We start from the raw sequence: 14,785 nt of genomic DNA on the forward strand, positions 1-14,785 counted from the left end.
AATGTCAGAAATGACACTTTTAGATATACTATAGCAGTTATCCCTGTTCCCTCCCCCCGCAAGTTAAAATCCATTTCAGAGTATAACTTATACATAAATATGAATTTAAAAATCTCAGACCATCGAGATATATAAAAGCCTAAGTGACATTTATGACCAAACGATGGGAACAACTGGTTGACTAGTCGCTATAACATGCACTGACCACCTGGGGGCATATGCTCAAGGCAGGAGCTGCCCCTTGGTGGTCAGTGCATTCCCACAGCCAACCTCCTGCAGGCCCTCCCCTAGCCAGCCGGCCCCCATTGGCTCCTGGTGCTAAATCATCCATAGAAACCTGCTTCTAGGTCAGGGTTTCATACGTAGCAGAGCAGCTCCCTCAATGCAATCTACTGAAAGTGAGCCCTTGACACAAGGGTTTGTCTTGCTCCCGTCCTCATGGTGGTGGCATGGTGGTGAGGGAAGAAGGGGAGGAGGGTAGAGGTGGGGAACTATGTGATGGTGGGGCATGATGGCGGCTTTGGTGTCTGGTGTCCATTCCTTCTGCGCCTGGCCCCATGACTATTGCCTTCTCTCCCAACTGCGCTGGGGCCCTCGGTCCAGGGCTGGGATGGGGATCTGAGGTGGGTGGTGGTGGATGTGGCCTGTCTCCCAGGAGAGGCTGAAGGCTGGTTCCTTTCTTGGGACCAGCGGCCAACTTCCCACAATCCTTCCCCCGGCCGGCCAACCTCCTGTGATCCCTCCCCTGCCTCCTAAATTTGTGCACTGGGCCTCTAGTTATATTATAAAAACGAAACTCAGCAAGCTTATGGAACAGATCATCCTGAAACAGGCTAAGAGTTTTGAGGGAGACTACAAACTAAGAGCTTGAGGAAAATGTTATTTAATTACCACTAAGTAAGAACACCCCCCACCCTTCCTCCCTCCTACCGCATACATGATTTGTGTCACTTTCTTTGTTCCCAGAATGTGTAAAATGGGCTATAGTTCTGGTGAGAGCAAATAAATAATTATAATAGTCTGAATAGTAGTGCGTAAATGAAATAATACTTACAACATCTAAAGGAGTTTCACTTGCAATCTGAAATAAAATTTTAAATAAAAAATATTTAGTTTAGAAAGTATCTATACTTATAAAAGAGTAAAATGCTAATTGACTGTACCTTCATGACACCCACCAGGCAATCAGGAGTATGTATGCAAATTAACCCAACAAAGATGACGGGTTAATCTGCATATGCAGGCACTGAGCAGTGTGTGTGTGTGTGTGTGGGGGGGCGGGGTGGACACTTGTGTCATCGCCATGGTGATGATGTAGACATTCTGCACCACCCCAGCGGCTCTAGGCCTCTAGGCCTCTGAGCAGCGTGGGAAGGTGGAAAGGCAGCTCTGGCTAGAGCAAACGCTGTGCTGGCAGCCAGGGGAAGGAAGGCCCATTCTTGCATGAAATCTTCGTGCATTGGGCCTCTAGTTCATACATATAAAAGAGATAAGTCTATATTTACATAGCACTTTGTTAAATCCCTTTCTCAGCTGTGCTTCCCTTGCCTCCAAAATTAAGTCTTTTAAATAAGCAAATGTATAAACTAATAGACCACAAACCTAGATATATGATTTTAAGATTTTAGACTCAAGATACCATAGTAACCTCTGGAAATACTTGTTATTTCTGTAGCAGGGTTCTAAATGCTGTATTAAATATGTCAATCTCCTTTTTCTATCTTTTATACTCACTCTCCTTGAATTTTACTTCCCTTTAAGTCTTAAAGGGAAACAATGTTTAATACAATTTACAAGGTAAGTTTAAATAAAGAACCTTTAACTTGAAGCATCTGTTACACAGCTGAGACTCTTTTAACTTGTCCAACCATGTGTAAATGGTGTGTATATTGAAGGAGACCACAGTTGAAACAAAGTTCCTTTGCAGAATTAGAGCCTCCCTCATCAGGAGGGACTGCTAAAAGAATGGCCTTTCAGAATTCCCTAAATATGGGGGAACTCCCTCCAATGGGGACATTTATTTCTCACTTAAGAGATGGTTATATTTCTTTAGAAACATTGGAAACATTTACTTAAAGGGGCAGAGGAGCCATAACGGGCATAGCTCAATGGATAGTGTGTTGGCCTGCGGACTGAAGAATCCTGAGTTTGATTCTGGTCAGGGCACATTCCTGGGTTGCGGGTTTGATCCCCAGTGAGGAGTGTGCAGGAGGAAGCCGATTGATGATTCTCTCTCATCAATGATGTTTCTATCTCTCTCTCACTCTCCTTTCCTCTCTGAAATCAATAAAAATATATTTCGAAAGTAGCCCTGTCCAGAGATCTAATTTTGTCCTTTCCTTTTGAAAGGGAAGAGAGTGACCCATATCTAACTGAGACAAATATGATTTGACAGTTATATGGATTCTAAAAATGTTTAAAAGCAACAGAATTTGTTCATTGATCTATTCATTCTTATCTTCATTAAATTACTGAAATATAGACTCATAATAGTCGTTCCATAAGAATTTAGGACTCTTACCAGCTGAAGACATAGACGGTGACCATAAGCAGCAGAATAATGAACTGCATTGTATCCTTGCTTATCCCGGATCCCTGGATTTGCATCATTTCTTAGTAAGTATTCTAGGCACCTATTTGCAGAAACAACATATTCAAAATTCTGAATCCTGCCTTTTAACTTAGTGATAAAAACAGACAAAATAAAAACTGACATTTTTCTTACATCTGAACAATGTAAAGACATAAATACATTTAAACAGTAATTTAAATAACATTGACTATAAGTTTCATAAAAATATAAACTAAATGTTCATAAGAGAATTTCTTTCATTCAAAGCGAATACCTCCCAAGTCTGACAGCAAGCGCAGTACACCGAAGGGCTGTCTTTTACAGTCACAACCTATGGGACCGCCTGCTCCCCTCACACAACGTCTGATGTTATTAAAGTCTTAAGTGGTGGTGAGCATCCTACGTTGGCAAATATTACTGCTCACCTCTCTGGAACACAGGGTGAGCATAATATCTCATTAGGACACTCAAAAAAGGATGCAAGGAAATCTCACAAAATGCATGTGAGAATTTAATGATCTTGAATCAGAAGACTGAGAAGGGTGTAAACAGTGTAAAATTGGTGTGCAAGTGACAAGAAAGACCTTCCCATGGGAGAAATACTTAATTTCTATGCTATTAAAATATGAGAAAACTAATTTTAAAATGCACTATATAATTCACACTTTGTTGTAATTTTATTGTCATTGTAGCACAAAATAAAAGAGAGAAAGTACTAAATTAGAAATTATATGATTTGTCTCTAGAGCTGATCTGATACCAGTGATCTTGGGTAAATCACTTCATCTTTATAATGAAACTAGAGGCCTGGTGCAAGGATTCATGCATGGGTAGGGTCCCTTGGCTTGGCCTGTGGGAATCGGGCTGAAACCAGCTCTCCAACATTCCCCATGGGTCCCAGATTGTGAAAGAGTGATTCTTAGGTGACCCCGGAATCGGACTCCCTCCTCTCTGATTCCGGGTGCATCACTCAAGAACTGCAGCCACCAAGTCACGGCAGCTCAGCAGTTCCTGCATTGAGCGTCTGCCTCTGGTGGTCATTGCATATCACAGCTACCGGTCAGATGGTTGAACTGTTGAGTGATTGCTTAGGCTTTTATATATATAGATGGCCTCTGTTTATTCAATTGATAGATGGGGGTAGGAATCCAATTAAATAATCTAAATTCTATTCATGATCACATTACAAATCCATAATTATTCAGAGATAATTTGTCTTATATTGCAATATGACTAAATATAGGACAAATCTGTAAGCAAATACTTTTTAAAAATTAAAGTTTACAAAAACACATAAGAAAACAAGAAGGAATTCTGAAGCAATGTAATTCATTTTCAGTAACTATCATATATATGTATCTACATATAACTACTATTAAGGAGTAATTATGAAACCAATTTACACACCCACACACACACACTCACGAGGAGCATTCTTTTCATTGCCAATCCTTATTTGTTTAAGGGTGAATTGCTTAAAATCCTTTAGAGATCTTAGAAATTATTTGCAGAATCAATACTTATAACAATATCCTTAGTGGTAGTAAATGTTCATTCTTTTAGGTGAAATTTTAGTATTTATGTACAACTAAAATTATTGACAAACACTGTGAACTGGGTATCACTATGATTAAAAACCCCCAATCTGACTTCTTAATTGGCAGGCCTGGTGATTCTTGGTGTTCATTAACTGGCTGTAAGGGCACTTCAGGAAGTGTTCCAGGCAGTGTGCAAACTCTGCACAGTCTTCCTAACTGCTGAGCTCCAAAGTCGACACTCACTGCAAAGATGGAGAAAATATGGGCAGGACTGGAGGGCAGTCTCATTGCCTGACAGGCACAAAAATTTCACCATGGTCATACCTTGTTTTATTCAAGTTCTCTAGATATGAGTGATAAAACAGGAATAGTTCTCCTTACTGAGACCTGAATACAAGACAGTCTATCAGAGGAAAGAACTATTTTAAGGAAGCTTGCTGATACATGAGTACTAAAAAAAAAAAAAAAGATTTATTTAAGGAAAGCAAAACAAGTAGGTAAGTTCATGTTTACTTTCTAAAGTAAGGGGGAGGCATGTCTCAAAGCATCATTTTCAGTGACTACTTCCAAGTTTTCAGAATTAAATGGTTTGGAACAATTTAACTGTTTTACATGCAGTAGTTTTTAATCAAAACACATTATTTCTGTAGTTTTTTTACAGTAACACTACTCGGATGATTCGTCTGTAACAAAACAAAGACTAAGTTGATTTGTAGTGATAGAATTCCTTCTACTGGCTTGGCTTTTAAATTCTGCTAAGTAATTTCATAACTACTTTGGGAGACAAACATTCTTTGTAACAAAGGGAAAAATTGTTGACACCCAAAATAATTAAATGACTTGTTCCAAATATTTTTGGCTAGAATATGGTGAAGAAAGGACTAACCTCAGGCCTTCTCTTCACCTAGTGTTCTTTCCACGCTACTAAATGCTTTAAACAAGAGTGAATGACTTAGTGAGACTTTAACCTGGGTGTTTCTAAAATACTGAATCACAAAATTATTTGACCTTGAAAAATCTGGACCTCACTTTTTTTTTTTTTTAAATATATTTTATTGATTTTGTACAGAGAGGAAGGGAGAGAGAAAGAGAGTCAGAAACATCGATGAGAGAGAGTCATCGATCAGCTGCCTCTTGCACACCCCCTACTGGGGATATGCCCGCAACCAAGGTACATGCCCTTGACCGGAATCGAACCCGGGTCCCTTCAGTCCCCAAGCCGACGCTCTATCCATTGAGCTAAACCGGTCCCGGCTGGACCTCACTTTTAATTTGCAAATAAGGTGGAAGGGAGAGATTCTCTTTTAATTTACTTTTTCTGATTATAAGTTAACATATGTTCATTTTATAAAACTCAGAAAATTAAGAAATGAAGACTTCTACAATCTCAATCCTTCCCCTAAAAATAAATTATGTATGCAAAATATGAAGGAATTATTTATGACTAAATAAGTAATAAACTATAATTACTGTTATAATTTAACATATTAGACTAATTATTCTCATCCCAATTAAGCACATAATCTAAATGAGAGTATATTAGAAATTATTTCTCCTACTCTTCCCCTAGCACCCAAGAACTTCTCACACTTTAAGATTTGAAGGATAGTGATATTCCAATTTCACAGCCCAATCTTCTGGTAGCGTTGCCCATGAATCTCTTCTCTTCCCCTTCCTATATGATATCTCAAGACTACTGTCTTTGAAAGTCAGATAGAAAAAAACACACATGAGGGTGATATTAAGATGTGTTTTTGGCAGGGGGGGAGGAAAGTGACCTTTATCTTTCTTCTACCACCTCAGTCAATAGGAAAGTTATTATTATACTGCAATAGGTAAAAATAACTATAATTAAGGAATCACTATGAAACCAATTTATTTCCTACACTAGAGACTTAGGAAAGACAATCAACGCCAAAAAGTCCAAAAAGGAAATATAAATCTGCAATAAAAATAGCCACAGATTATGGCAGACGCCATTCTATGGGAGCGACAATCCTTCATTCTCACCACATGACACTTACTTGCCATCTGTGTCTGATGTAGCTGCGTAGTGCAGGGGTGTGCATCCTCTTTCATCAAGGTCGTTCACACTGGCTCCTGATCCCACAAGAGCAAACAGGCACTGGTAATTGCAGTTGGCAGCAGCATAGTGCAGTGGAGATCTTTTGTGCCCAAGTTAATATAAGAAAAAGAAAAGTCAGGGGCATGGAGGAGTACACAAGAACACACTGGACTCTTCTTACTCCACTCAGTTACAAATTTTGTATTTATAAAGAGAGCCTGATATTGATTTCTGCCATAAACTAAGTCTTTTGGAGAGCTGGACAGAAAGCCTAGGAGGAGAAAAGGCAGCAGAAAACCTCTAAGAATATGAAATTAAAAACACAGTTAAATGATTTCATGGTCTCTGGAAGTTACAATTTCAGTCTTTTGAGTGAATTATAGACACCCTCCATATTCTGTTCAGAAATTTGGTAACTTTTATTTTAACAAAACTTTCCTTATACTAAAAAATAACTATTAGTTATTGTTTACTGAGAGTCAGTTCTATTTGATACTAAACTGTGTATTTCCATTTTTGTTATACAACTCAATAAAACATTACACAAATTGATGAAAACAATGCTTCATAGTAAGAGGCAGTAGCTTTTATTCATGTCTCAGTAGAATAAAAGAGAAAACAGAGGAGCATTAAAAACAGTGCTAAATTATATCCACTATATGGTAGAGCTACAAAGTAATATCAGATTTTAGAAGCCAAAATTACATAGTTTTGAAGACTGTTTATTATTCACAAGAGTTAGAGCACTGTTCTAATTTCTAAAGACTGAATATTCATAGCCTATTTCTTTCCAGTTACTGAAATAAAACAGAATGTTACTAAATTTAGGAATCCATGTCTTTGGTTTACAAAGCTATGATTCCATGACTTTTCATTAAGAAAGAAGAAAAGGAAGGAGGACGAAGAGTAAGAGAAAAGATAAAATTTAGTCCAATCTTCATGCTATATTTTTTTATAAAGCATTTACCAAGGGAAACAACAGTGAAGCATTATTTACTGGATAATGGTATAGCATATTAATAGTATTTTAATAAATGTAATTAACCTTGAATTACTTTCAAGCTTCTATTCTCAGAACCTGCTTTCGAAGCTCTATTTGTAATATAGAATGATTCAAGTGTTATTAATTAACTATGGACTGAAGTGTAATTATCAAAACAAATTCACTATAAAAATATTGCATTACAAAGCCAAACAGTGATTTTTTATTTTGCAGGTGATTAGTTCATTAGCAGATTTATGAGAGCCGTATGTCCCTCAAAATAATTATAAGGACAGACAATTTTTTCTTTTTCTTTTTTTTCCCCCTTAAATATTTTATTAATTTTTTACAGAGAGGAAGGGAGAGGGATAGAGAGTTAGAAACATCAATCAGCTGCCTCCTGCCCACCCCCTACTGGGGATATGCCCGCAATCAAGGTACATGCCCTTGACCGGAATCGAACCTGGGACCTTTCAGTCTGCAGGCCGATGCTCTATCCACTGAGCCAAACCGGTTTCGGCAGTTTATTCTTTTCTTTTAGTAAGTCTTTATTGTTCAGATTATTACAGGTGTTCCCCCCCTTCCCGCCCCCCCGCAATAGCTCCCCTCCACTGATTCCCAACCCCACTCCATGCCCTTACCCCCGCCACTGTCTTCATCCATAGGTGTAAGATTTTTGTCCAATCTCTTCCTGCACCCCTCAGACCCTCCTCCCCCTGAGAATTGTTAGTCCAATCCCTTCCTATGTCCCTGATTCTATTGTATTCACCAATCCATTTTGTTCTTCAGATTTTTTATTCACTTGATTTTTAGATTCACTTGTTGGTAGATATGTATTTGATGTCTTTTTGTTGTTCATAATTTTTTACCTTTACTTTTTTCTTCTTCCTCTTCTTAAAGAATACCCTTCAACATTTCATGTAATCCTGGTTTGGTGCTGATGAACTTCTTTAACTTTTTTTGTCTGTGAAGCTCTTTATCTGACCTTCAATTCTGAATGATAGCTTTGCTGGGTAGAGTAATCTTGGTTGTAGGTTCTTGTTCATCATTTTGAATATTTCTGGCCACTCCCTTTTGGCCTGCATAGTTTCTGTTGAGAAATAAGCTGACAGTTGTATGGGTATTCCTTTTAGGTAACTAGCTGTTTCTCTCTTGCTGCTTGTAAGATTTTTCTCTTTGTCTTTTGCCTTTGGCATTTTAATTATGATGTGTCATGGTGTGGTCCTCTTTGGGTTCCATTTGTTTGGGGTTCTGTGCGCTTCCTGAACTTGTAGGTCTAGTTCTTTGAGCAGGTAGGGAAAGTTTTCTGTCATTATTTCTTCCAATAAGCCTTCAATATCTTTTTCTTCTTCTGGCACCCCAAAAATCTGGATGTTGGTACACTTAAGGCTGTCCCGGAGGCTCCTTATGCTATCCTCACACTTTTAGATTCTTCTTTTTGTTTTTTGTTTTTAGCAGATAACAGTGGTTTTAAGTATTGCTACCACAAATGCTAGCATCAATGAGGCCTGGGTTTGAACCCTGAGAATGAGGGTTGGTTGAATGGCTGCAAAGGGTCATTTCACTTGGTCATTTCACAGGTGCTCTCAGGGAGAGTTTGTGGATGTGCTGGTATGTGTGTTTGTGTATGTGGGGAGTTACAGGAGAGGAGAAAGGACAATTACATATATATTTGCCCCTTCCTCCCCTCTTTCTAGTGCTCTGTAACTAACATGGGCAGTGCACACTCTGACAAAAAGGAATGCCTTCGGGCAGTGGTGAGTAAACTGCAGCTCGAGAGCCACATGCGGCTCTTTAGCCTCTTGAGTATCGTTCTTCCACAAAATACCACGTTTGGGCGTGCATGTATAGTGCGATTGAAACTTCATAGCTCATGCCCAGAAGTCGGTTTTCGGCCTGGGTGAGTCTATTTTGAAGAAGTGGTTCTAACACCGAGCCATACTCAAGGGGCCAAAGAGCCACATATGGCTCATGAGCCACGGTTTGCCGACCACTGCCTTGGGGGAAAGGAGAACATACTGAGCTCTAGCTTATTTTTGGAAGGAACCCTAGGGTATTACAGTTCCATAGCTATAATTATGGGAGGAGAAATGATACCAAGAGGTATAGAAGTGCTTATAATGTAAAGTTATAAAGTGCCCGAAGGCAGCGTAGGGCTGTGGCAGGGGCTTTGGTAGAAGAAGATCCTGGGTAGGAATGAATATTTACAAGTTAATGACTTACCCTGCTAAAATGTTCAGTTAATTCTCAGAAGCCAGTTAGAAGGTCAAGCAAGTCACTGAGTAAATAACATTAATTAGGCCCATAGAAGAACTTTATCACATCTTACCTCCCAAATTTGTCCTTTTTGTTGAAGTCTGCACCAGTATTCAGCAGAAGGTTTAGGCACTCCAAATTCCTATCCAGGAAAAAATAGAAGACTTAATTGTCAGTAATCTAATAATGAAATTGGTAGGTTTAAATATGCATAAAAAACATGTTTTCAAATGAGAGTAAAGTGAATAATATGGCATGATTTATATTTTATGAATAAAAACATAAAATTCATCTTATCTGAAATTTAAAAAGTTATATACAGACAAACTGCACATTGATAGGAAATAATGAATGAATCCTGTTGTCACTATTTAAAAGGAAGTTCACATTTGTAAGAGTGCCTAAAGAGTTAAGAGCCTTTAAATAAACTTCAAGCAACATGCTTAGAATTAAATGGCGTACATTTAAGTGTTTTTTAAGACTAAATTAAATTAAAAAGGGTTAAAAAAACCAAACCTGAAAACATAATGTCCCAAATTAGCTTTTCTTTGCTTACTTAAATGCATCCTTAGTTAAAATTATAGGAGAATAGATTACATGCATGGGTATTTCTAAAATTTAATTTTTATAAACCTGAACATCAACTTGCTATTTCTATGAAAATTGTAACTGCCAAACAATCAGACATTCATGTTGTCTGTTGTCTCTCTCTCTGTAGGCAAGCAACATGGATGCCAGGTTTTAACTGGAAGGTTCTTTGGTGACAATGGAAGAACAAGAGGACCCAGTCACATGTTAACAATCCACTACAACTGAGACTGGCCTAGTGGTAGTATAGGTTCAATACACTTTGAAATCACCAGTAATTGTTAAGGAATTATTACTGGAAATAAAATTCTTGCAACTGTCTTCTTGATAAAGTTATCAAGAATTTAACAGCTTATCACAACATTAAGGTCTAGATTATCAAAAGCATTAGATTAGCATTATGCTTCAGTGAAAAGGATTTGTATTCCCCGCTAAAATGCTTTCATTGATTGCAGAGGTAGAAACATCAATGGTGAAAGAGAATCATCGATCGGCTGCCCCCTGCATGCCTCCCTAAAGGGGATTGAGCCTGCAACCCAGGGAATGTACCCTGATTGGAAGGTGAACTGTGACCTCCTGGTTCACAGATTGACACTCAACTTAATGGTCATGTGGGACCAAGAGTTTTAATTGAAGTTTGTTGTTCATTCGAACCAATTGTCTAATTTCCCCTACTAGTAGTAATTAATATTCAAAACTCAGTCCAAAATATTTCAATTTCAAATTTTCCATTTCATATGTACTATTCCTGAGTAGAAGCAAGACATAAATAAGCTATTAACACTTCCCATGCCCCGAAATTATAATTAAAAATTCCTCAACAACTTTTCAAAGAATAGTAGTATTAGTTAAAATACTCTCAATGTTTTAATGCTCTCATTGGAAGAAATATATTTTTCATTTACCCGGAAAGCATTCTCTTATAAAAAGCAATAACTTTCTTTTATAAGTTTATTCTCTCTCTCCTACTCACAATTTTTGACTTAGGTGGATAAAGATTTAAGAAGCAATTTCTACTACTCTGGACTTTCTTCTCCCAAACCACTCCTGCTATGTTTTCTATTTTGTAGTAGTCTAAAACTAATAAAGAGAAGCAAAGAGAAAAACTGCCATGACCAGTGACCTTTTTCTAAAAATAGTAACTGTTTTATTAACATACCCTCCAGCTGCAGCTGCATGGAGACAGGTCCTACCAAAATCGTCTGCGGTATCTATGTCAAATCCTACAAGAAAAAAGACATTTTACATGTTATATAATGTTATAGATACATTACTTAGATTATAGTATTTTATCAAGAAATGTCATGAGCCACACATCCCCAATCTCAAAAACTATGAATTGTAGTTACAAAATTATGGAAAATAGATTAATAATGTACAATATTACAACAAAATTACTACTAAAAAACAGGATTTTAGGATAAGTGCTTGAGTACTTATTTAAAAACTATAGACACCTAATACTAATATTACTGTATTGCATGTTGATTGTAATTGGGGAAAAAACTACACCAAAACAAATACAAATAAAAACCACAGAATACAATGAACTATTATTCAGCAATAAAGGAAAATAAAGTATTTTTTAAAAAAATATATTTTACAGAGAGGAAGAGAGAGGATAAAGAGTTAGAAACATCGATGAGAGAGAAACATCGATTCAGCTGCCTTCTGCACACCTCCTACTGCCCGCAATCAATGTACATGCCCTTGATCGGAATTGAACCTGGGACCCCTCTATCCACTGAGCCAAACCGGTTTTGGCAATATGCTAATTTTCACTGAAACTTTCCCATAATCTTTTTAGCAATCATGAGTATTAATATACAAAATCTGTTCAATTTTCTTAACACTCTGAGAAATATAATTAAAACATATATTCAGTAATTCTATGCATTTAATAAAGACCACAGTTTTATAGTAATATTTATAAAAAGCTTTTCTATTTTGTTTGAAACTGACTATGATTGTGGCATTTTAAAATAGTAATTAATGACATAAATACAAACCTAGAGGATATTGTATAATATAAATTAGCTTTTAAAAAGGAAGCATGCAAATAAAGATATTTTGCTTTTAGACATAATGGAACAATCCCAGAAGATGGTTACCCTTCAATGAACAGAAGCTGCTTTAGAAATACTCCACATCCCATTCCTAACTAACAGAGAGAAGGAAATCACTGAAAAAATAAAACCTTTTCCAGAGATGAAGAGAAAATTGAACCTTAAAATTAAAGGACCCAACATTTTCTAAGAGGGGTTAACAAATGATTCACATTTGGAGATACTATATGTAATTTTCGAAGAACAAAGAAATTGTATTAAATGGGGGTAGGAGATGAAATAATTAGTTTACAAAAGTCCCACTCACCAGAAGAAAGGAGTTTCCTGCAGCAATCTGAAAAACCACTCAAGGCTGCCAAATGGAGGGGGAACATTCCATGTATGCCACGCCTGAAATAAACCGGACAGTATTCTCATTACAATGCAAGAAGAAGACAATCACTTAAATAAATTATTTAAAGTGAAAAGACACGTGAGTCAAAATCTTAACACCTTGGAGAGCAATTTAGCAATAGGTTAAAGGTGGGCATAACTTATTATCCAGCAATTTTCCTCAAAGAGTAAGGTTTTTTTAACCACAGCACTACTGTCATTATAAGCTTTGTGTGTGTACGTATGTATGTGTGTTTGTGGGGCCATCCTGTGCATGTAGGATGTTCAGCAGTGCCCATGTATACTACCTACACTACACTATATGTCAGAAATATTCTCTTCTCAAAATTATGACAACCAAAAATATCTATACTAATAAAAGGGTAATATACTAATTAGACAAGACATCTTCTGGACGTCCTTTCGGACAAAGGTGGCAGGGGATGAGGCAGAGGCGGTTAGGGGCAATCAGGCCAGCAGGGGAGCAGTTAGGGGTTGATCAGGCCAGCAGGCAGAGGAGGTTAGAGGCGATCAGGCAGGTGAGTGGTTAGGAGCCAGTGGTCCCAGATTGCAGGAGGGGTCCCAGACTGGATAGGGTGCAGGCTGGGCTGAGAAACCTCTCCCACCCTGCCCCATGCATGAATTTCATGCACCCGGCCTCTAATATTAAAAATAGACCACTAATTAAAAGCTCTAATCCAAACTGCATAGTCTAGAAAGACCTGGGGTTAAAAAATATTTAAAAATTCTTTATGCTGGCTTACTAAATGAAATTGTATTATCAAACAATCTATTCTACCATACCGTAAATACAAAAAGGAGAAAAAAACCTCCAGCAATTAGTACAATATCTAATTGCTGGAGGCTAAAACCCACAGTTCTAATTGAAATATCTAGGAAAATGCAGTTCAATTCCTTCTGTGTTTCCCTGTCATAGCTATCGACACCTTGGTAAGTACTTACTTTGCAGTGTCAGCACCACTTGTAATAAGAGTGTTGATTAGCAGCTCATGGCCATATCTTGCTGCTATGTGCAAAGGGGTGTTTCCATTTTTATCTTCACAGTCAATTACAGCTCCTGCAATAAAGGACATGCTTTCAGACACCAGACTATATATAAAGATCAAGACAAATCTATTACATAAAAAGCAAGATAAAGAAGATAAAGTTCTATTCAAGCACATGGAAGGATTTAACTAGATTTCATTCATAGTACATTGGTCTAGGCACTGGAGTTACAGATTTTATGCTTAAGGGTTCTGGGGTCCAGTAAGTTTGGAAACCATTGTTTTAAAGCAAAATTGAACACATTTCTTTAGAACAAGACTTTTCAGAAAGTTAATGTGCACACTCTCATATTATCAAGAACACTGCATGCAATGCTTCACAAAATATTTGATCATAAACCTATTCTTATTTTTCCTCTGCAAAACCATTAATAGCTGTTATCTTTAACATGGCTTGAAAAATGCTGCTTTAAAGTACCGCACCTAAAAGTTCTTTTTATTTAAAAGTTTAGCCTGCCTAGTATTAATTCAAAAGAACATAAGTTCAAAAAATAAATGAAAATTCTAAAAATAGTTCAAAATATTAAAAGGGGGAAAAAGATATTTGATATATATATATATATATATATATATATATATGCACACATACACACACACACACACACACACACACACACAATGCAGTGGAAAGGCAGAATTTTCTCTTTAGCAATGTTTTTAAAAGGCCAACATTAACTGCTAGAGAAATTAATTTATAATCCAGTGGAAACAACTAAAAATAAATTTAAAAATTACATAAGAAACATATACATGGCTTTTTGTTTTATTTGATTTTTAAGAGATCTGACATAAAATATTTAGAATATAGACTGCTATGATAAATCCTTAATACCATTCAGTTTGTGGATGTTTTTACAACATTTAAGAAAAAAAACCAAACAGAAATACTTTTTACCACTCTGGATAATGGTTTGTGATCTGGAGAATCTACCGTGGAGGGCAGTCATGTGCAGTGGGGTTTTCCCATCTTTGCTCTGAAATAATCAAACAAACAAAAAAATTAAAATAATTGTTCTATCCATAATATGTAATCCTTAGTTTCATTTTAAATGTTCTCTTGTATTTTTATTTTGTATAACTATTACTCAACCATTAAGTTTAACTGAAGGCTATAGAAGTAAAACAGTTGTTGAAAATTATAAACTAATTTCTTACCATGTGTATTATCAAGCACAAATTAAAAAAAAAAATCAATGTTTACAGTTTATAAAAAGCTCTGCATGGTAGGTAATTGTAATCTTATTATCATTCCTATCTCATAGGTGGGGAAACTAAAACA

At 36.8% G+C, this 14,785-nt stretch overlaps 1 protein-coding gene across 16 annotated transcripts in view; it reads right to left on the reverse strand.

Annotated features, from left to right (window-relative positions):
- The window catches only part of ANKRD28 (ankyrin repeat domain 28), a 116,909-nt gene that overhangs the window by 21,252 nt on the left and 80,872 nt on the right, over positions 1–14,785 (reverse strand). For 15 of the 16 annotated variants that reach the window (XR_004986868.2, XR_004986869.2, XM_045579309.1 and 12 more), the window contains 8 exons: positions 14,402–14,480; positions 13,403–13,517; positions 12,375–12,457; positions 11,161–11,224; positions 9,487–9,555; positions 6,135–6,275; positions 2,522–2,633; positions 1,055–1,081 (listed from right to left, as the gene is read on the reverse strand). Coding sequence is in view for 14 of the 16 variants with exons in the window: in XM_045579309.1 (XP_045435265.1) it covers positions 1,055–1,081; positions 2,522–2,633; positions 6,135–6,275; positions 9,487–9,555; positions 11,161–11,224; positions 12,375–12,457; positions 13,403–13,517; positions 14,402–14,480 (690 nt within the window). In the remaining 2 variants the exon portion in view is untranslated. Of the gene's footprint in view, positions 1–1,054; positions 1,082–2,521; positions 2,634–6,134; positions 6,276–9,486; positions 9,556–11,160; positions 11,225–12,374; positions 12,458–13,398; positions 13,518–14,401; positions 14,481–14,785 lie in introns of those variants that run through there. The other variant, XM_036431555.2, reaches the window with a different exon arrangement.

This window comes from Pipistrellus kuhlii, unplaced genomic scaffold (assembly GCF_014108245.1).
Source record: "Pipistrellus kuhlii isolate mPipKuh1 unplaced genomic scaffold, mPipKuh1.p scaffold_m20_p_11, whole genome shotgun sequence".
NCBI lineage: Eukaryota > Metazoa > Chordata > Mammalia > Chiroptera > Vespertilionidae > Pipistrellus > Pipistrellus kuhlii.